The 23,774-nt window shown below is 44.0% G+C and overlaps 1 protein-coding gene across 2 annotated transcripts in view; it reads right to left on the bottom strand.

Annotated features, from left to right (window-relative positions):
* Nucleotides 1-23,774, bottom strand: part of LOC114650330 (solute carrier family 46 member 3) — a 215,030-nt gene that overhangs the window by 41,761 nt on the left and 149,495 nt on the right. For both annotated transcript variants that reach the window (XM_051925748.1, XM_051925747.1), the window contains exon 4: nt 8,213-8,296. In XM_051925748.1, the coding sequence (XP_051781708.1) occupies nt 8,213-8,296 (84 nt within the window). The remainder of the gene's footprint in view (nt 1-8,212; nt 8,297-23,774) is intronic.

Below are 23,774 nucleotides of genomic sequence, written 5' to 3'. Positions count from 1 at the left end.
AAAGACACAACACCGCCATGAACGTCTGAACATGGACTCTCAACACGCCACTTCCGCCTTCCCTCTGTCGCAGCCCAATGACGTCAGCAGTCCCATCATCCATCTCGGTTCCTTCCCAGCAGCGCTTCATCCATTTCCGGTCCCTCCCTCATAAATGTTCCCCCCCGTCCGCCATGATGGCGAACGGTGTTATGATAATTGTACAAAGAATATTATCAACGTGCACTTTTCCCACAGTATACGGGGCCGGAAAACCCCAAACCTTTATCGATTCTTTGTGTCTTTTTTACAGTGGCGTAGTCGGCAGGATAGAAAGCTTGTCCGAACATGACAGAAGGACAGGACCTGAACGAAGTGCTGACCGGGATGGCTGCCCAAATTCAGAATCTTCGGATCGCACACGCAGAAACAACGAGGGAGCTGGAAGCAACTAAGGCAAGGCTGACAACGGCAGAAGCGGTAAGACCGGAGCCCTCCAGACCACCGCCTCCTCCGATGGTACCGTTGTCAGATGCCGACGACATAGAATCATACCTCGGCATATTTGAGAGGACCGCCTCTCGCAACCAGTGGCCGCGGGCGGAGTGGGCGTCCATTTTGGCTCCGTACCTGAAGGGTGCTGCGCAGCGGGCCTATTATGATCTCCCTGAGGAGGAGGCCGCAGATTACGACCTCCTAAAACCAGAGATCCTTAGTCGCTACGGCATCACTACGGACCAGCAGGCGAGTGAGTGGCGAACCTGGCAGTTCAACCCCGACCACCCTGCCCGAGCCCAGGCTTTCGAGTTCTGGAGCAAGATGGGGCGTTGGTTAAGACCAGAAGGTCCCCAAGCGCGTAAAGTAGTAGAGCAGGTGGCTTGTGAGGGCTTAGTAAATGCTATGCCAGGATATCTCGCCCAGCAGGTCCGTAGACATCCTTATAAAGATATGAAAGGACTCTTGGAGGTCCTGGAGCGTCAACTTGCGGTTCACCGAGCCGGGGGATCGGAAAAGCCGGCTCGTGGCGCCCGACAGGGACGGTCCAGTCACTCCGAGCCCACACGTCGCGTGGCGGAAGCACCGCTGAAAACCAAGGACAGACCCGGGCCACCGCGCTGTTTCAAGTGCGGGGACCTCGGTCACCTGTTGTCTGCCTGCCCGTTATATCAGCCACTCCAGGAGCCAATGGACTGCACTTGGGCCACCACCGAAAGGTACTGTGCTCTGTCGAACCCTCTGGCTATTCCGAATACGGGAGTGGTTTTAGTAAATGGTCATTCTGTGCTTGCATTGTTTGATTCCGGCAGTAACATTACCATTGTTGCTCGCCGTTATGTTTTACCGCAACAATGGCGATACCAGTACGTCAGTGTAACTTGTGTACATGGGGAGACCAAGTCTTATAAGTCCGCAAAGTGTTTTCTGGCATGGAATGGTGGCTTGTCCCGATTAACAGTCGCAGTATTACCCGAGCCACCTTTTCCTGTCATTTTGGGACACGACTGGTCCAATAGCAACAGCGGGAAACAATTAACCACTCCTAGGGCTAAGTTGGGTCTTGTTATGGGTACGCGAAGCACTACCCCCGCGGCTCCCAGGCCGTGCACACGGGCAATCGCCGTAAATAACAGTGACCAGGGGGAAGAGTCTCTAGCGTCGGACCCCGACCCGGAAGATGATCCGGGCGAGGGCACGAGTCAAAGAGTCTGCAGAGCTCCCGTATATGCGGACCCAATAGACTCTATGATTAATCAGTTCCGGTCTACCCCCGCGTCATTTAAAAGGGAGCAATGGAATGATGATTCCCTAAAAAACGCCCGGAATGCAATCGTTTCAATAAATGGCCATTTGCCTGATGGTTCCTTACCACCGGAGCCCTACTTTGTATTAGAACATGATCTGTTGTATCGAGTTGCGAGTCACGAAGGTGGAGCGCGGAAGTTATTGTTAGTGCCGCGAACCTTCCGGCGGGAGGTTTGCGAACTGGCTCACTCCCACCTCCTGGGCGCCCATTTGGGAGCCGAAAAAACGCTGGAAAGAATTAAACAGCGGTTTTATTGGCCAGGAATAAATGAGGAGGTCCGACGTTTCTGTCAATCCTGCCCGGAGTGTCAGATCCGTCAGATTCCTAGGAGGGACCGCGCTCCTTTAGTTCCTATTCCCCTTATTGATGTTCCCTTCGAGAGGATCGGTATTGATCTTGTAGGTCCCCCTGGAACCTTCGACCCGTGGCCAAAAATACATATTGGTCATGGTAGATTACGCCACTCGATACCCAGAAGCGGTACCCTTACGGTCCGCTACTTCCAAGAATATCGCACGGGAATTAGTCAGGCTCTTTGCCCGAGTGGGAATACCTAAAGAAGTCCTCACGGACCAAGGTACTCCCTTTACTTCGGATACGTTCAGGGAGGTTGCTAAGTTACTGAAAATCAAACATCTGAGGACGTCGGTTTATCACCCGCAAACCGATGGCTTAGTGGAGCGGTTTAACCAGACACTTAAGCAGATGTTACGTAAGGTAGTCAGCGCGGACGGTCGGAACTGGGACGAGCTTTTGCCTTTCGTGCTCTTTGCTTACCGGGAAGTCCCACAGGCCTCCACGGGTTTCTCCCCCCTTTGAACTCTTATATGGACGTCAGCCCCGGGGGCTTTTAGATATATTAAAAGAAGGCTGGGAGGAGGAGGCTCTGCCTGGCTGTAATGTTTTGGAGTACATCGCGCAAATGCGCGATAGAATGAACAAAATCCGACCCATCCTAAAAGATCACATGACCCGTGCTCAAGCAACGCAAGCCCGGTCCTATAATAAAAATGCTGTTCTCCGGGAATTTCACCCCGGAGACCGCGTAATGGTGCTCGTACCCACATCCCATTCCAAATTGCTGGCCCATTGGCAGGGCCCCTATGAGGTTAAGGAGCGGAAAGGGCTGGTGGATTATTTGGTGAAACAACCGAATCGTAGACCGGCCGAGAGAGTGTACCACGTGAACGTGTTAAAGCCGTGGAGAGATAGGGACGAGGCTCCACCCTCCGGTACTGCCCTCTCCCTTTGCGCACGTAAACTCACACTTAACCTCGGACCAGACTTAACCCCATTACAACGGCTGGAGCTGGAACATGCTATCCGTGCCGTCCCCGAAGTGGTTAGCGAGGTACCTGGCCGTACTTCCTTGATTGAGCACGATATTGTTACAGACCCGGGGGTGATAGTCAGGGAGAGACCCTATCGCCTCCCGGAAGCAAAGAGGACGGAAGTGGAATTAGAAATCCAAAGGATGCTGGACATGAATATTATTGAGGAAAGCTATAGTCCCTGGTCCAGTCCTATCGTCCTCGTATCTAAGCCAGACGGGTCCTGGAGGTTCTGCAATGACTTCAGGCGTCTGAACCAAGTCTCTAAGTTCGATGCCTACCCTATGCCCCGAGTGGACGAGCTCTTGGAGCGCCTAGGGAGGGCACAATACTTGACTACCTTAGACATGACAAAAGGGTACTGGCAAATTCCCCTAACGGCATCCGCCAGAGAGAAAACAGCATTCAGTACCCCTAGTGGACATTGGCAGTATAAGGTCCTCCCATTCGGGTTGCACGGGGCACCTGCTACGTTCCAGCGTCTGGTGGACAGAGTGCTACGACCCCATCAATCCTATTGTGCCGCCTACTTGGATGACGTAGTCATTTATTCTGGCACCTGGGAGGAACATATACTGCAGGTGTATGCTGTTCTTGCCACACTAGCGAAAGCCGGCCTCCGCATTAACCCCCGTAAGTGTTACTTTGGCTTAAGGGAGGCCAAATATTTAGGCTACCTAGTTGGGCGGGGACAGGTGAAACCCCAATGCTCCAAAATAAAAGACATCTTAGAATGGCCCCGTCCGATGACCAAGAAACAGGTGCAGGCTTTCTTAGGGTTAGCGGGGTATTACCGCCGGTTTGTTCCCCGTTTCTCTGAAAAGGCAGCACCCTTGACTGACCTGACAAAGAAAGGGTCTCCTGTCTATGTGGTATGGAACCAGAAAGCGGAACGGGCATTCAGTGACTTGAAGACGGCCCTGACGTCGGCACCTATATTACACACCCCTAACTTCTCTTTACCTTTTCTTCTCCAGACCGACGCTTCGGACACAGGCCTGGGTGCAGTGTTGAGCCAGAGCGTCGACGGTGCCGAACACCCCGTGTTTTACCTGAGCCGGAAACTGTTGGACCGAGAGACCCGGTACGCGGCGGTTGAGAGGGAAGCCTTGGCCATTAAGTGGGCGGTGACTCATCTGCGGTACTACCTGCTGGGTCGTGAGTTCGCTCTGGTAACGGACCATGCCGCCCTGCAGTGGATGGCCCTGCACAAGGAGTCGAACCCTCGTGTCACCAGGTGGTTTTTGGACCTGCAGCCATACAAGTTCACCGTTACTTATCGCCGGGGTCCCCTTCAGGCCAATGCTGATGCCCTCTCCCGGGTTCACGACCTCTCGGTTCGGTCCGCCCGACCCGATGGGTCTGGGCTGAGGGGGGGGTCATGTCACGCACGCGCGATTAGGGAGCCGCGGAACGACCTAAACTGTTGCGCGAAGACATATACCAGACGGGAATGGCGGAGTACTAACCTTTCTCTATTTATTTCCAAACAGAAAGAAAGACACAACACCGCCATGAACGTCTGAACATGGACTCTCAACACGCCACTTCCGCCTTCCCTCTGTCGCAGCCCAATGACGTCAGCAGTCCCATCATCCATCTCGGTTCCTTCCCAGCAGCGCTTCATCCATTTCCGGTCCCTCCCTCATAAATGTTCCCCCCGTCCGCCATGATGGCGAACGGTGTTATGATAATTGTACAAAGAATATTATCAACGTGCACTTTTCCCACAGTATACGGGGCCGGAAAACCCCAAACCTTTATCGATTCTTTGTGTCTTTTTTACAATATATATACACACACACACACAGTGGAACCTCGGTTCACGACCATAATTCGTTCCAAAACTCTGGTCGTAAACCAATTTGGTCGTGAACCGAAGCAATTTCCCCCATAGGATTGTATGTAAATATAATGAATCCGTTCCAGACCATACGAACTGTATGTAAATATATATATTTTTTTAGGTTTTTAAGCACAAATATAGTTAATTACACCATAGAATGCACAGCGTAATAGTAAACTAAATGTAAAAACACTGAATATCACTGAGAAAACCTTGAACAACAGAGAAAACTAACACTGCAATAGTTTGCGCTATAGCGCTACCAACCGCTGGCTAAAAACACTTTTTTTTTTTTAATGAGTTTTAAGCACAGGGAAAAAAACAAACATTTGAAAAAATCCATAATTTAATAAACCACCAAGAAGAGTAACATTGCAACAATGCATGCTACGAACCGATCGCTGTAAACGGAAGTGAAAACAAAATCAAGCCCAGTGCATTCTTTAACTGTCTTCTCTACCTTATGAGTCCAGCCCTCTCTCTCTGGCGCTGCCTGTGTGTGTGCGTGGCACTCTCTCTCTAGCGCTGCCTCTGTGTGTGTGTGTGTGTGTGTGTGTCGCACGCTCTCTCGCTTGCTCTCTTGCTCGCTGCACAGGAAGTGCACAGGGAGAGACTGAACATGTACAAACTGAAAGGGAAACTGGCTTGTTCGTATACCGAGTGTGTGGTCGTGAACCAAGGCAAAAGTTTGGCAAACTTTTTGGTCATAAACCGATTTGTACGTGTACCGAGACGTTCGTGAACCAAGGTTCCACTGTATATATGTTTGTGAGAATGCTGTGTTGATCAAACAGAGGAAGCTCTGCAGTCTATTTGTGACTTTATGCTGTAGGAAGATTAAGTAAATAAACTAAGTAAATAGGTAAATAACATTCTGGGTTAATAAACGGTATACTTACATGAAAAAATTGAAAGTGTATTAAAAAAAAAAAAAAAGTGTTTTGTTAAAGAACGCAGTGAATTAAGGACAGCATGGTGGCACAGAGGAAACACTGCCACATTGCAGTAAGGAGACCAGGGTTTAATTCCTGTGTTTTGCCATGTGTGGAGTTTGCATGTTCTCCCATGTCTGTGTTGGTTCACTGCAGTTGCCTCCCACTGTCCAAAGGCATGCAAGGTTAGGTAAATTGGCAATGCTAAATTGGCCAGAGTGTGTGTCTGGTGTGCAGGTATATATTTTATGTGTTCAACCTCTGATAGATGTGCCCTGTCTAGGGTCCAAGCTCTGGCACCACCTGCAACCCTGGTCTAGATTGAGTGGGTTAGAAAATGACATGATGTAGTGAATAACAGATTCTCCAGATATAATGTGGTAGTGCTGGATTCTAATATAAGGTGGTACGGTAGTAACCAACAATGGATGACATAAAATTGCAAATACTGAACAATCTGGAAGTAGTCTTTTAAACAGAACACTCAACAAACAATACTTCCAGATACCATAAGTAGCTTAGACTACAAATAATGGTAAAAATGAGAAAATGTTACAAATTTCCTTTACCAGCAGTTTCAAATAAGACCTTTAATCAGTTTGTTTATTGTAAGAAATACATGTATACAGTATATATTTAAGGAAAAAGTCAATATTGGGCATCTAAGTACTGTATACTCTTGTGGGAATTCTATAATATCAGTATGATATACCAGTAAGATCTTAGTACGTAGGGAGTAATATCAAATTTTATGAGGGGGCAGCAACTGTCTAAGAGAAGGACACAACTTGACTTCCCAAAGTTCTGCAGTGACCACAGACAATTTAGCAGAGGAATTAAATTTTCACTAGCACATTGTAGAATAAAATCAACTATAAAGAACCAAACCAAACATTCAAATTAATTATTGTGTTCCAAGGAAAGGTGTTTTTCCCCAATGTTAATGAGCTTGAAATTAAATCACCAAAGTTTCTATGGCAACATATAGAGTATTTCAAACCAAAATGCCTTTATCTGGTAATGGTATCCAGCTACATATAATTTTTAGGTACTCCCAGGCCAACTGAAATCATTTTAGTGTTGTCTGCATACAGTATATCTTTGGTCTCTTCCCAGTAGGCCATGCCTAGTGCATATCCTTAAAGACAAGGGGGCTCCGCCCCCTGCTCGCTTCGCTCGCCTACCCCCAGCGTTTTGAACCTGTGCCCGCTGGGCAGGCGTAGTTTCAGACGTGTGTTGTAGGAGCTTGCGTTGTTTTGAACCCGTGCTTGCCCTGCTCCTGCGGTTTGAGACGCGCGTTGTAGGCGTATATCCGTCGGTCGAGCTCGTTCGGTTTGAGCCCGTGCCTGCTTTGCCTCCGCAGTTTCAGACGGTGGGTCGCGTTCGGCGTTTTGTACGATCCCAAGCAGCACATTATTCCTAACTTCACTCTGCAGTAGTGCCACTCATAATATGGCGGCAACGCCTGCGCCTTCCATATTATGTCGGGTTTTACCATGCTGTGTAGGCGCCTTTGCCTTTCGTACTTTCCCGCGCGTCGCCTGCACCTTCCGGGTCTGCCTCCGGTGTGTGGTGTGGACGTTTAACTGTCGTTTTTTCTGCTTTTATATTCTGTATCTCGCTGTTCATGTGTTTCGTGTCTAGGTTTTTTTGAAGCTGTTGCATTCCAGTTTTCATCATCTGTAACCTGCTCTCCATGTGTTTGGCCCCATTCTTTAACCTCTTTATGACGTTTTACTTTGTTTCCTACTCTGTCTTTTATTTCTGACCTCGCTTTATCCTGCTTGTGGCATGTCAGATGGTTCGTAGCGTCTCCCGTTTCGCTCTGGGGCGGGGGGGCTTTGTGTGGCACCTGCGCACGTTCGTAATCTCTCCCGTTTCACTCTGGGGAGGGGGGCTTTGTGTGGCGCCTGCGCACTATGTCTCCTGCATCCACGGGCAGGTCCCTGCGTCCATATCCGGTTTACCATTCTCGGTTAGTAATATGGATGAGCCAAGAGGTATCCTTCACTAGAAGCCTTAATGTCTTCAATTGGTTTCTCTTTACTTTGTGGAAGGGGCAGTTAGGAGTGGCTCTACTCCAGGGCACTTCTGAAGTGCTACACTCCACACCATCATTTTGCTTAATTGAACCTGTATCCCAGTTCTTTTGGGAGAGATTCAGAAGTACCAGCCATTTCAAAAAGAACATTACTAAATGCTGTTTGCAATTTTACATGACTAATTGATTTGTTTCTCTGTTTAAGTTTTTTTAAACATAAGCAATTTGTAATTACTGTAAATACAGTCATTATTATTCAACCCTTTCTTAGTGACTTACCTTGTTCTGAACTTGATACGCAGCCTGACATCATTGAGCGCAACACCGGAGCAGGCACTAAGGCCAACAGTAAAGGTAATCGGACTGGTAAAGAATACAAAAAAAAAAAAAAAAAGAGAGAAAAAAGAAAAACTGTACAATTGCTAAAATCGTTATGTAGTCATCATAAGAGTGCACATCTTATTATATACTGTACAGCTTTTGTGATTAAAAACAGTACAACTATGGCAGTCTATAAAGTAGATGTTATAAAAAAAAATAACAAAAAATATGGATTTGTGATTTAGAATACTTTGGCTTCTTAGACATTTGTGTCAAAAATAGCTTTTCAAAAATAATTAAAAATTAAACACATTTATAGTAAAAAGAAAGGGAGTATGAAAATGGAGATTTATGATAGACTATTTCCATTTCCTTTGTCATCAAAAATCAATAGTAAGCATTATCTATAAAGTATAGCAAATTCAATTTCTTTTCTTTGTGATGTTCCTTAAATTCATATCCACATTTGTGTCAGAAATGTAAGGGTGACAGACGTCACTATCAATCTTCTCATTTGCTTAATTCACTACAGAGACCAATTTTATAACAAAACCTTTCAATAAAGCACCTGCAGCCCTGTAGCATAAAGCCTGGTTCCATAACTAACAGACCATACTGGTGTTCATAGTGGTAGCGAACTAGTGATTTTCTCCACTCATGACTTCATTTACCACTTGACAGTGGAAGACCAAAACTCATGCAACAAAATAAGCACAAAACTGTCATCAGTTTTAACCGTTTACTGATTTAATACTTCTGTGCTCTCATTATATCAGTCTTCTATTTTATGATTACATAAAACCATTTTATGCTAATGATTCTCTCTCTCTCTGGATTCCTTTAAACTAGTTCATGAGGCAAGCCCATTGACACTTTAAATAACAGACTCATGATTTTGAATAAAATAGTTTTTACAGTCCATCACTTATTCCAAATACCTGCAGAGAGTTTAATACACTTTTTGATGTCATACTGTATATGTCTTATAAGGTTATACTAATGTATTTAACAAGCAAAAACATTTTGTAAAAATGAACCCTGTGTCATAGAGATATTATTTCTTGTAAAGAACCTGTCAGGGACAGCCTAAAATTAAGGCAATTTCTTTATTTCAAGCTATTAGTGGCTACATCCATCCATCCATTTTCCAACCCGCTGAATCCGAACACAGGGTCACAGGGGTCTGCTGGAGCCAATCCCAGCCAACACAGGGCACAAGGCAGGAACCAATCCCGGGCAGGGTGCCAACCCACTGCAGGACACACACAAACACACCAAGCACACACTAGGGCCAATTTAGAATCGCCAATCCACCTAACCTGCATGTCTTTGGACTATGGGAGGAAACCCACGCAGACATGGGGAGAACATGCAAACTCCACGCAGGGAGGACCCGGGAAGCGAACCCAGGTCCCCAGGTCTCCCAACTGCGAGGCAGCAGCGCTACCCACTGCGCCACCGCGCCGCCTAGTGGCAACAAAGAAATCTAAATATACATTCTTAATAGACTGGCAAAATCACTAAATCTGCATGACTAAGATAGATAGATAGATAGATAGATAGATAGATAGATAGATAGATAGATAGATAGATAGATAATTAATCCCAAGGGGAAATTCAAAAGTCAAGGTCAAAAATGAGGAACTTCATGTCATATTTGGCTGATCACTGATCATAGTTCTTTATGGAAACCTAGCAGTGGCGACTGCTCTAAGACTACAAGGGAAGCTCCGCTTCCTCTACTATGTCAGAAAATAAATGCTCACATATGCACTATCGTATTTATATTGGTTTTAATAAAAGTGTGCTAGAACGCGTTCAACTTCATGACTAGCTCATTCAGAATCAGGTATTTATTGTAGATTGTTTGACGCGATTTTCTTGTCATACATTTCCGTGCAGCACAGTGCGTTAAACCCTCCTGAAGCCCAGCTCCACTGGAGCTCCATGGGCAAGCACAGAGGAGCTTTTTTCACTGCAGAAAAGCTGGACGGTAATTGGATAAATGCACCAAAATTGTCGAGTGAATGGAGCAGTGGGCAGGCCAGGACACTGGGCTGCTGCATGATGATTGGAGGAGCGGTTTAAAGGGCGGAACCCCTTTTTTGATTGACAGCATGTTTTAAGTATACATCAGCACTACAGAGATTCGAGTTCAGTCCCATGCGGATTTGCAGGTGAAGTCGTACGACAAACTGCTGCACTCTGTATTGTTTGCTGGTGATATAAACCATTTTTGTTTGTACAAATCATTCTTTAAATAATAAAAAAAAAACATATTATAGCGTTCTTGACTTTGCTCCTTGTTTCAGCATTGTAAAGTTAGTTCGTTCATATAATTAAAGTAGCTGGTGGAAGGGGAAACTAGCCAGCTAGCAAGCTGTGCATAATGGCAGAAGCAGACGGTGCTAATATTGTTGACCTGCTTTTGGCAAAAACATTTAGTAGTCTTCCTTACGAGGAGAGACTCAGAATTAAACGGCAGGGCAGACCAACGCCCAAGATTGATCTGGTGCAAAAATCAGGAAAAAATAACAGGTCTTTTCAGCTCTCCTGGTATGACGAGGTGAACTGGCTGACTGGAAGTGCTGTGACAAAGAAAATGTACAGTTGGCCATGCCTCTTGACGAAACCTTCTCAGGGAATGGGATGTGTTTGGTCAAACGTGGGTTTTGGGGATCTGGGTAACTTTGACAGGGCATACAAAAGGCATGAAAAGTGAAAAGAACATGTGAGTTCATGTGCAAGGTTAAGTTGTCTGGGCAGGGTCAGGGTTGAACATGCAATCAATGAAGGTCTTCGCATTCAGGTGGCAAAACATAATGAAACAGTAAAAAAAAAACAGCGCCTTCCTAAACCGTCTAATTGATGTGACTTCCTTGCTTGTCCGTCAGGAGCTGGCATTCAGGGGGCATGATGAGAGTAGTGAATCAGCAAATAAGGGGAATTACAGGGAATTTACAGAAACATTAGCTAAATATGACTCTGTTTTGGCCACACAATTTCAGTCATCAGCTGTGTTTTCTGGTATGTCCCACTCAATCCAAAATGACTTGATCTCTGCTCTCGCAGCCACTGTTTCTGATCATATAAAAGGTGAAATTCAGACTGCTCCTTTTTTTTGCATGGCAGGTGGATGAAGCAACTCGACATATCTTGCCATGCCCAACTGTCTGTCATTGTTAGATATGTGGATAGTGCAGGTAAAATTCAAGAGTGCTTCATTGGATTTTTGGATGTGTCATGGGGTCGAGATGCTCAGTCTGTGTTTGAAGTTTTAAACGAGAACATGCAGGGCTACAGTTTTAGAGAAAAACTTGTGGCACAAACCTACGATGGGGCTGCTGTCTTTGCTTCATCTCTCAATGGCCTACAGGCCAAAGTTAAAGTAATAGCCCCTAGTGCACTGTTTGTGCATTGCTATGCACACAGACTGAACCTGGTGTTGTCCCAGGGTGCTAAATGCTTGCCTGAGTCAAGAATATTTTTTGCATCTCTCTCTGGGTTCACAAAAAGGATGTCTTTTCCTGAGTCTGCAGGGTCTTCAAGATTGCCCAGAAACACTCCTACTCGATGGAATTTCACATCACGGATAGTAAGCACTGTGGCAAACAATTATGATGGTCTCCTGCAGACTTTTGACAAGATTACCCAGGATGAGAGCATGGATGATGACATATTAGATGCTGCCAAAGGCTTCATAATGAAACTGGAGGATTTTGAGTTTGTGTTCATGTTGTACACATATGAACAAATATTCTCTGAGACAGATGTTGTCTTTGATATTGTCCACGAAAGGGCTATGGATGTTCTTTACTGCAAAAAAAGAATTGGGTCTCTCCTTGCTTTTGTTAAGGTGAAGAGGTCAGAGGAGGCTTATCAAGCAGTTTATGCAAAAGCAGCAAATCTCACATCAGACCCTCGAGATGAACCTATTAGAAAGTGCCGTCTGTCACAATTACAGGATCCCCAGGACCGCTACGGAAATTTGTACATGGCCATCCTAGACAATCTCATGGAGCAGATTTCTCTGCGTTTTTCAAATTTGGAAAGCATGAGCTTCTTAGAATTAGTCAATCCAGGGAAATTTGATGAAATGAGACAAGTGTTTCCAGAGGAGGCATTTGAAAGTGTGCTGAAAAGTTATGGCCATTTCTTTAACTCAGGGAGACTGAGATCTGAACTTCAAGTACTATATTCAGATCATGACTTACAGGGGAGCAGGGGTAAGCTGTGTGATTTCTTGGTGTTTTTTAAAGACATGGAGCTATACAAGCTGTTGTCGTTAGTGGCAACAATTGGCGCTACATCAGCAGGTGTAGAGAGGAGCTTCTCCTGTTTAAAACGGGTCAAGTCATACACCTGCAACACAATGGGCCAAGATTCTTTGAGCAACCTTGCTCTCCTGGCCATTGAGAGGAAACTGGTTAAGTCCCTGGATAAGACGGCCAATTGGTACAACAGGGTCACAGACCATTTTCTGCAAAAGGAACGGAGGGCAGAATTTACGTACAAATAACATAATGAATTTTATGATGAAGGCCTAATATGAGCTTCCCCGGTTTCAAAAGCTAGCAGCCGCCACTGAAACCTAGCATAGTGAAATGAAAATAATTTAGAATGAAGGTTAGTGGTTTCAGTAGAGGCAAAAACATTAGTCCTCTTTATTATAAGACAAATCTTTTTATTTTCTAGGGGTAGAAATGCTGGCAAAAGCAGGGAGCACCTGGTGCATTCAGAGGAGAGAGAAATAATGAAAAATATAAAGTAAAAAGGAGTGATATTTGTATCCTAGTCTATTCATTGTCTGTGTGGAGACTGTATATTTTCTCAGATGCCTGTCTAGCTTTCTCCCATACAAAATAATTTCCCAGGCAGGAGGCAGCCCTTTTTACTAAAGGAAGCTGGTGTCTCTGCAGTGTACTTCCAATGCTTTATGGAACTGGGTCTCTCTGGCAACTGCTGGACTGCATGTATTCAAGATTAACGTAGTCTCACTCACTCAAAGATTGTGTACTACCATAGTACGAGTTGGAGGGGAAATTACCCGCTTCCTGCCTCACCCAAATAATTGCTGTTTTCTCAGATATGAAATGGTCCTTTGTTTTTGTGTTGTTGACACTTTTTCTCCATTTTAATGCAACTGCTGAAGCAGCAAATACTAGATATATCCGACAAGAATTATTAAACATTGGTATGGTACATTAAAATCCACCATGAGTGTCTTTCAGCAATACAATCAGATTCTAGGGCAGGTACAGTAGCTAGAACACCAATGTACCCGTGGATTATTATACTGAGTGCAAGGCGTCAGAAGATTCACAAAGACAGGAAGCAAAAATGTGAATGTAGAGCTGGTGTACTAACAAGACTAAAGAAAGCTCCCAACAAATCACTGCTCTCCAGCAATTTGTTGCCAATTATAATAATAATTCTTTACATTTATATAGCACTTTTCTTACTACTCAAAGTGCTTTTTACAGAATGAGTGGGGAGCTACTTCAGTCACCACTAATTTGCAGCATCCACCTGAATGATGCAATGGCAGCCACTTTTTGTGCCAGTACACTCACCACATGGCTGTTAAGTGGTGAGAAAGATAGCCAATTAAAGACAGGGGATGATTAGGGGGCCAGGATGACTAGGCTATGGAAGGCAATGTAACCTGGACATTGGAATACACCCTGCTCTTTACGGAGTATGCCCAAGGATTTTTTATTTATCACCACCAAGAATCAGGACCTCGGTTTTATGTCTCATCTGAGGGACAGTGACATTTTTACAGCACAATGTGTCCATCACTGGACTGGGGCATTGGGATCCACATTCTGACAAAAGGGTAAGTGCTCCCTATAGCCGTTATTGGAAAACATTGCTCACTTGATTTGGAATTCCTGGCAAAGTGTACATACACCCTTCTATCTCTTACAAGATTTCTTTGCTTTTTTTGTCACAGAAGTGTACATACTAGCGGATGATAACATTTATAACATTAGGCCACTTGTTAATGGCTATAAGCTAACAGCAGAGTGCCTTCCCTAGTGGTCTTAATAACAGCTGGAGACTTTAATCTTGCTAGTCTGAAAACTGTGCTACCTAATTTTGAGAAAAGTGTAAAATGTGCAACCAGAGGGGAAGTACACTAGATTATATTTATTATATTAGGAAAGGCTACAGAGCATCACCTTTATCTCAATTGGTACAGCCCAACCCCATTTCTCTGTTTTTGATCCCTACTTATTGTCCCCTTATAGTCAATCTGTTCTGAAAGCAGTTCTGCACAACAGGATTTGAAGAGGTACATTTCCAACTGTACTCTTCTACATCAAAATCTGTGTTGAAATGGTCACCATCAATGAACATATCTGGGTTTTCCCAAACAAGAAGGCTTGGATGATTAAAGAGACGTAGACTCTTCTGAACCATCGCAATCCACCATTCAGGTCTGGTGATAGGATGGTATACAATGCCGCCAGACACGACTTGAAGAAAGCAATTAAAAGAGCTAAAGCAGCTTAGAAAAAAAAAAGGTTGAGGATTAATTCTTGTGGAATAATAATTTTTAGGGTAACATAGCTTTCATCTTAAAGATATGGCATAAAGGGTTAATAAATGTCAGAAACCTTTGCATGCATATTAGGAAACCAGATGAAGGTCAAGTGAAAAAGAAAATGTACTGAAAGATGACTAAGAAAATCAGCAGATATCCTGTAAAGAACCAGAATGGACAGTTGTTATATGCACAGAAATTTCAAGGGTGGTGGCTCAACTCAAAGGTATAAGAAGAAACAGAATATAATATAACAGACTTTTATTTTATATGTCATTTGGGCGTAAACCAACGGACCAACCAGCGTAAATGTGTGCAATGATTGACACTATATGTAAATTCAATAGTTTACAAAATGAACCTCTATTCTTTGTTTCTCTGATCATTCTGACCATGCTGTAACAGACTGCTTTTGAAGAAAGCTCCCTCTAAGGCACTATGCCGAAGGAGTAATTAAAAGATACAATGAACAGCTTTTCTCCTGCCCGGTCACGGATGTGTCCTATTTGGTGATGTTTCTTTCTTTAAAATGATGTTAAATTTCTACCACAGTTTTTGGCATCCAATGATAAAGTGTTCTGCTGGGAGCTCCCTCCGGGATACGGAACATCAAAAGATGCGAATCCAACGACGCGAAATTGGAACGGACTTGATCCTGTCCGTGATTCACCTCTGGAGGATGTGATCGTTGGACCTGAAACTGTAGGAGGAGGCATGTTAATTTGTTCTTTTGGGGATAAGGTGCTGGGTTAGATCCCATGCCATTAGAATAGTTGTGTTTTCTGTCTAGAGTTAGGACAGCTTTTAGTGTAGTTAGATTAAGACAGAGTAAAAAGATTTCTGAGAGTGCCTTTTGCCGGCTAGAGAGAGCATAAGTCCTATTAAGAAAAAAAGAACTGGTAATTGAAATTGAGTTAGGATTAACTCTTGGAGACTTCTGGTCTCTGTTTCAAGTGGTTCAATTAACTTTTTGAGACTTATTGTCTTAGGTTCAAGTGATTCTTGGAGTTGGTTCAAGCAGTTTAAGTGGAGGACACTGCACATGCATATATAATATCTTGAGATCAAAAACACTTCATATCAAGTTATGGATATGTGCAAATATAACAGGGTGCAATTTGATATAAAGGAATAGGGTTAAAAGTAGAATAAGACAATTGTATAATAGAACTAGTAAGAAAAAGAATAGGGCTAAAACTAAAAGGTAAGACTTTTTTGTTATTGGTATAGATTGTAAGGTTTATGTTTTCTGTGTAGTGAGTGTGTATTTTCTTTGTTGGTGAGTAGACACTGTGGCTGGTGCTTCTTGTTAGAAGTTGCACAGGAATCAGAGATTACCTCAGAGGCTGTCAGGTGTTTCTTTGTTTATTCTAATCGACAAAGTGAGTGACAATGGAATGTAAAGGTTTTCTAACAGCTTATACAGATTGGAAAAATAATGGGAAGTTTAACTATAGTAGCACTTGCAAAAACGGTATGTACGGAAGTTGGTTGGAACCAAAGGTAGACTGGTTAAAATAAAAACTTAAAATACTTAGATCTTAATGCACAGAGAAGTTGCACAAGTGACAAGAGAATGAAAGTGAGAGACAGAGTTGTCAATAAGATAGATTAAGAGGATATTTGAAAGGTGAAAAATGATGCTTTAGTTATGACATGTTGGGGAAAAATGTTGCAAGTGATTACAGCATCTTGATGGAATGCTCCATGTTTGAAAATGCTGTTCTATGAATAAGAAATGTAGAGTGAATGGGACTTGTCTGAAATGTATTGGTATTAAATTGAGTGTTCAGAGTGTCTGCTAAAAATATTTGTGCACACAAATTTTGAAAAGAAAAAAAAAAAAAATTCCAGAACTCTGTAAATTTCAGTTAAAATGTATCTTTTGAAAATATGCAATATTTGATAAAATGGCAACGTCTCCACTTTGCTTATAAAAATGTTTATGTATCTTTGATAATTATAAAATATAAAGGAGACAATCTCTTTCAAGAATAAAATGATGCAGATATGTTTGAGTGTCTGTGTGTGTGCGTGCGCGTCAGCTGACTTACTAAATGGGTTATTGAAGCAAGGTTGATATGGTGGCGCAGTGGTTAGCACTGTTGCCTGGCAACGGGAAATGAAGGTTCAAACTTGCATATTCTCTGCGTGGAGTAAAATAAATGTAAGCAATGAGAGGAAAAGACTGTAAATGCTTTAGAAACAGCAGATGCTAAATAATAACAATAATAAAACTTAAGTTTAAATGTGTTAAAGTCAGTTTAAGTGACTTTTAAATATGTTTTACAGTATGTGAAAGGTCTCTGTGACTGAAGTGCACCTGAAGGAATTTAAGTGAGTTTGAGTACTGGCCATATTCAAATGGAAGAAAATTCTTTTAGTTATTTAAAATTATAGTAAAAAAAAGATATTCTCTAGGACAGCAAGAAAGCTGGACATGAGCACTGGCTTCCAGTCAAGGTAGTGTTCTATACTAAGATATGCTGTGCAAAATGGTGGTTAACTAACAAAAAAGGGTGACCATGCATTTTCTACAGATCAGGGGCCTCATGCATAAAGTCGTGCATAGAATTTGCACTATAACATGACGTAAGCACAAAAGCGGAAATGTGCTTATGCACAAAAAGATCCAGATGCATAAATCTGTGCATTCGCCAGCTTCCGTGTTCTTCCGCTACATAAATCCCGGTCAGCGTGAAAATTAACGCACATGCATGCGCCTGCTGTCCCGCCCCAACTCCTCCCAGAATTACGCCTCTTTGAATATGCAAATCAATATAAATAGCCCTTAAGATCAGCCTTCTGTGAAAAGACAATGGCAAAAGTATGAGGGAAAATAGAACAATTTCAGCAAATACCAAGTGGAGGCAAAGAAAAACGTACTATTTGTTGATTTAAACAGTGGTATAAACAACAAAAGGAAGTTGATCGAGTGACATAGTGTGTCGGAGAAACTCGAAAGGTCAAGTTTACAAAGTCGCACAGTGCCCGAAATAAAAAGTTGTCAGATATCAAAGTCGCCGTGAAAAGGCAAGTCGTAGCCCACCATCTGAGTGTCATATGAAAGCTTATTAGGGTACAGAGAAAAAAAAAAGGCACACAGTGTGAAAAAAGCACGAAATGTAATCTTGAAATTTCCACTTTAATCACATAGTTTATTTTGTCATTAAAGTAGAACATCATAAACTTCATCTTAAAATTTACTAGTTTCTCAAATCCCATCGTAACTAAAGTAGCACGTTAAATGCGTTGTATTGTATTTGATCTTCTATGTTGGTGAATCACTACGTGCTTCCAGGCTTTCTCTTCCTCCGACAGGACACAGAATCCATTACATTCATAATATTATAGCTCTCTGAATAATTAAAATACTGAGAAGTATACGTGATATCATTTTCATGATGATAGGAGTTAAAGCGTGTTATTAAATATGGAAACATAGTGGCGCAGTGATTGTTCATGTCTCACACAAGATGCTTGCTGCGCCATGTGCGACCTTCGATGAAATACTTTATTACAGAAGTACTGTCTCTTTCAAACATAGTAACCCCCAATTCCTGTCCTTACTTTTCTTTCTCCAAATACCCAATCGCCACACAATCAGCTCTGTAATAGGCGTTAAGCCATCTGTAAGCTTAGAATGCCGATTCTTCAAAACTCTTAAGGAACATTGAAATACCTTCGTAATGTTTAATTATTCTATCCATCATCCTTCCAGTGTTGCGCCAGCTACAGCAAGAATACAGCGCGAGGCAGGAACAATCCGTGAACGAAGTTCCAGCTCCTCACTAAGCGCTGCGGCACCATGTAGTTAAAGTTAAAGTTTTGTTATATCTGTATAATATAATAAACATATTTTGCTGCATTTCATCTTAAAAATTATATCATCATCATATGTAAATACGCTCTTTATAAAGTGGCTCAGGTTGTGCAATATTGTAACTGTATCGCAAGTTTACAATGAGGTAATTGTACTTATAAGTACAAACAGTTCTACAAGGAGCACTTGAAAGACTGATTGAGTGCGTTTAGAGTTCTTGGGATGAAACGGTTTGTGAACTGCGAGGTCAGTACAGGAAAGATTCTGAAGCGTTTGTCGGATGAGAGCAGTTCAAATAGCGAATGGCTGAGGCACCGTGTACTTGATGCTGTATACCGATAATTCTCTTTCCGATCAGCTGCTGCACAGCTGTGATTCACACTCAGATACAGTGATATAAATACTCCGAGTGGTGCAGTGAGAGTAATATGGAAAAACATGATCCGATGTGGCAACCCCTAACGGGAGCAGCTGAAAGAAGAAGAAGAAGGTGCAGTGAGAGTAACAATGCTAAAGCAGTAATGGTATTTGGAATAGTTTGACCATTCTGTGGACCATTATATTGTTACAGGTTAATTACAATCAGATGCATTAAACTAATAAACAATATGCGGTTAATTTCAGTGTATTTATAAAACCACGTCAGGGATGTGGATCTGAAAAAGAATAACCACACAGGAACAGTAGCACTGCTTTGACGCTGGGTGCCGCCAGTCTGCAAAACCGAGCAGAGAACTTGCGTACGACAGGGTATGAGCTACCATGAAAATGTGCGTGGCTTTACGCCAAGTTTAGGTTTTACACATCGCGATTTGAATGTGGAAACGTTCTTACGCAACTTTTTTGTGCGTATGCACCATTTATACATGAGGCCCCAGCACTTTGGAAAAGCTACAAGAAGCATCTCGGGATGATATCAACGAAAAAGCATGCATAAACAACTAGCCTTAACAGGAGGTTATGGGAAGAAGAAATCAATATTATTAAGCATAGCTAAATTTTACATACACACACACACGCACACACACACACACACATATATATATATATATATATATATATATATATATTGTAATAATTATGAGTCCAAGACATTATAAAGTTTCGGGGCTGCCACCCGTATATTGTTTTTCCCAGCTGCAAAAGGTTTTTTTTTAATCACAAGCACGATGTGCATCTCACAGAGTCCAAGACAGAACTGCTTATAGTAGCCCAAGATGGAGGCTTTAAAGGTCTGAAAAGGAAATGATGTCATCTAAATGGCCGGAATCAGAAGTGACGTCAGCGAAGGGGCCGACTTTGGAAGTGACGTCAGCGAAGGGGCCGACTTTGGAAGTGACGTCAGCGAAGGGGCCGACTTCGGAAGTGACGTCAGCGAAGGGGCCGACTTCGGAAATGACGTCAGCAAAGAGCCAGCTTCGGAAATGACGTCAGCAAAGGGGCCGGCTTCGGAAATGACGTCAGCAAAGGGGCCGGCTTCGGAAATGACGTCTTCTGAGGCGCCGGAATCTTGCAGGATTTCCCAGGAAAGGTCTGTAGGGAACTGAGAAAGACAGTCAGTGCACTCCGCCACCCCCCCCTCAGATGTTTTATTAGACTTACTCAGACCCTTTAGCTGTCTCCTACTCGCACGTGTATGACAAGGCCCCCCCCTCAGCCCAGACCCACTGGGTTGGGCGTCCTGCACCGAGAGGTCGTGGGCACGAGAGAGCACATCAGCGTTGGCATGAAGAGAACCCTTACGATGAATTAGTGAAAACTTGTAAGGTTGAAGGTCAAGAAACCACCTAGTGACCCGTGGATTCGACTCCTTGTGAAGGGCCAACCACTGCAGGTGTGCATGATCCGTCACCAGAGTGAACTCCCAGCCCAAGAGGTAGTACCTCAACTGCGTAATCACCCATTTAATCGCAAGGGCCTCTCTTTCCACCGCTGCATACCTGATCTCCCGATCCAACAGTTCCCGGCTCAGATACATGATGAGGTGTTCAACACCATCAACGCTTTGGCTCAGCACGGCACCCAGGCCTGTGTCCAAAGCGTCCGTCTGGAGAATAAAAGGGAAAGAGAAATCAGGAGCTTTTAATATTGATGCTGAAGTAAGAGCCTGTTTTAAGTCACTAAATGCAGCGTTCATCTTGTCAGTCCATACCACATGATTAGGAGCCCTCTTCTTTGTAAGATCAGTCAAGGGCGCCGCTCTCTCTGAAAACCGAGGTACAAACTGGCAGTAGTACCCGGCCAACCTGAGAAAGGCTTGGACTTGCCTTTTGGTTCGCGGACGGGACCATTTTACAATGGCATCTATTTTTGAACACTGTGGTTTCACGGTACCCCGACCCACCAGGTAGCCCAAATATTTAGCTTCTTTCAATCCAAAGAAACATTTCTTGGGATTAATACGAAGCCCGGCTTCTCCTAGTGTCCGTAATACCGAAGTGACCTGCTGTACGTGTTCCTTCCATGTGCTGGAATAGATGACGACATCACCCAGATAGGCAGCACTATACGCATTATGGGGTTGGAGCACTTTGTCCACCAGACGCTGGAAAGTCGCAGGAGCCCCGTGTAACCCAAATGAAAGAACATGATATTGCCAGTGTCCACTAGGAGTGCTAAATGCGGTCTTGACCTTCGCGGAGTCCGTTAAAGGAATCTGCCAGTACCCCTTTGTCATGTCAAGCGTGGTCAAAAATTCTGCTTGTCCAAGCCTCTCGAGGAGGTCATCCACGCGAGGCATGGGATAAGCATCAAAAAGGGAGACATGGTTAAGCCGACGGAAGTCATTGCAAAACCTCCAACTGCCGTCAGGCTTACTAACCAGGACAATTGGGCTGGACCAGGGACTATAACTTTACTCAATCACTCCTAATTCCAGCATCCGCTTGATTTCTAGCTCCACTTCTGCCTTCTTTGCCTCAGGAAGTCTATAGGGGTGCTCCCGGACTATAACCCCCAGTTCAGTCACTATGTCGTGCGCAATCAGAGAGGTCCTTCCGGGTTTTTCACTCACCACCTCGGAGACGGACAGGATAGCGGATTCCAGCTCCCGTCTTTGTCTATAAGTTAATTCCTCGCCGAAATTAAGGGTGTCTATGTGAGCAAAGAACGAGCAGGGCTGAGCGGAGGAGGGATCTGGTTCCCTCTCCTTCCACAGCTTCAGCAAGTTCACATGATAAACCCGCTCAGTTGGTCTACGATTGAGTTGTTTCACCAAATAGTCAACCAATCCTTTTCTCTCCTTAATTTCATAAGGGCCTTGCCAATGGGCGAGTAATTTAGAATGGGAGGTGGGAACTAATACCATGACATGATCCCCCAGATGGAATTCTCGGAGTGTCGTGCACGGTCATAATAACAGGCCTGTGCTGCTTGTGCCTCTTCCATATGACTTTTTAAAATAGGTCAGATTTTCCCAAATCTATCGCGTAACTGTGCGATATATTCCAAAATATTTGTAGAGGGAAGAGCCTCTCCTTCCCAACCTTCTTTCAAAATATCCAATATACCTCGAGGTTGTCGTCCGTATAACAATTCAAAAGGTGAGAACCCCGTAGAGGCTTGTGGGACTTCCCAATAGGCAAAGCAAACGAGGGAGAGGAGTTGATTCCAATTCCTCCCATCCCTGCTGACCACCTTGCGAAGCATCTGCTTGAGAGTCTGATTAAATCTCTCCACTAGACCGTCAGTTTGAGGATGATACACCGCTGTCTTTAAGTGCTTTATTTTCAGTAACTTGGCCGTTTCCCTGAACGTCTCCGAGGTAAAAGGTGTTCCTTGGTCCATTAAGACTTCTTTAGAAATACAGACACGCGCAAATACTCCTATCATCTAGCAATTGCACGGGAACTAGTAGATGTAGCTGAGCACAAGGGAACAGCTTCCGGATATCGGGTAGCATAATCCACGAGGACTAATATATATTTATGTCCTCGGGCTCCAAGGGTCCTACAATATCAAGCCCGATTCGTTCAAAGGGGACATCAATTAAGGGAAGGGGAACGAGAGGACCACGGTTCCTCCTAGGAATTTGCTGTAATTGACATTCTGGACAAGAAATACAAAATCGGCGAACCTCCTCGTTAATTCCCGGCCAATAAAATCTGAGCTTAATCCTCCCATGTTCCATGACCCGATATAATAGATTATTTTCTAATACAAAGTGAGGTCCTTGTGGCATGGGCTGGTGTGTGCGTTGGCCGTTGACAAGGACTACTACATTTCTTTGCAAATTTTAGGGAGTCATCATTCCACTGCTCCCTTTTAAAAGAAGCCAGTGTTTGTTTAAATTGAAAGTGAATGTCGGAGAGAGCATCCGGTCTGATCTCAAAGGGAAGGGATTCCTCCCAACTCGTCGAGGCGCGGGTGGATGACATATTTGCCTGTGATGGTCCTGGAATCTCCCCGTCCTCCTCGTGGAATTCAGTATCTCTCTCCGCCGGCTGTGTACATCGCGTAGAGACAGCTTGAAACGAGTTATCGGGAGTAGTCAATAGTTTACTGCATTTATTTTCTGACCAGTCCCGCCCTAGAATCGCTGGAAAGGGAGGATTAGGGTGGACCGCCATTGGGAAATTTTTTTAGCAATCCTCCCTGACTCACGAAACACAGGGTGGTGTTGTACATCCGGGTGTCTCCATGAATACATTTAATACTGGTCTTCTTTTTCATTCTTTGTCGCGGTAAAACATATCGGCAATGGAAAGAATGGAAACGTTGCTGCTGGAATCAAACAGGGCTTGGAGTTTATAACCATTAATGACTACTGCTCCCGTATTTGAACACGTCAGGAGGTTGGCAAGAGCGCACAAACCGTCCTCCCCCCTCCACCTACATCCCGCTTTGCTCCTGGGTAGGTTGCACGCCTGGTGGCCCGGGAACTCAGAAACAGGCTCCGATTTATGTGTAAGAGACTTATTTAGTAGGACGGGATCCCTAGGAAATCCACTAGAGGACCGTTCTGCTCTCCCAGATTGAGACTCAGTTGATTTTATGAGCTTTATAAGCTCTTCCATGGAATGAGTCCGGCTCAACCCCAGTCCGGCTGAGCAAAGTTTCTGGGGAGGCCTTTTAAGAAGATAAGGCAGGCTACCTGTTGTACTATCTGGCAGGTGCTTAATTCAAATGGCCTTAGCCATATAGCCACC

Source organism: Erpetoichthys calabaricus, chromosome 4, assembly GCF_900747795.2.
Source record: "Erpetoichthys calabaricus chromosome 4, fErpCal1.3, whole genome shotgun sequence".
Classification (NCBI taxonomy): Eukaryota; Metazoa; Chordata; class Cladistia; order Polypteriformes; family Polypteridae; genus Erpetoichthys; species Erpetoichthys calabaricus.
The sequence above is the reverse complement of the archived record's forward strand: the minus strand, read 5'-3'. Positions and strand labels throughout refer to the sequence as shown.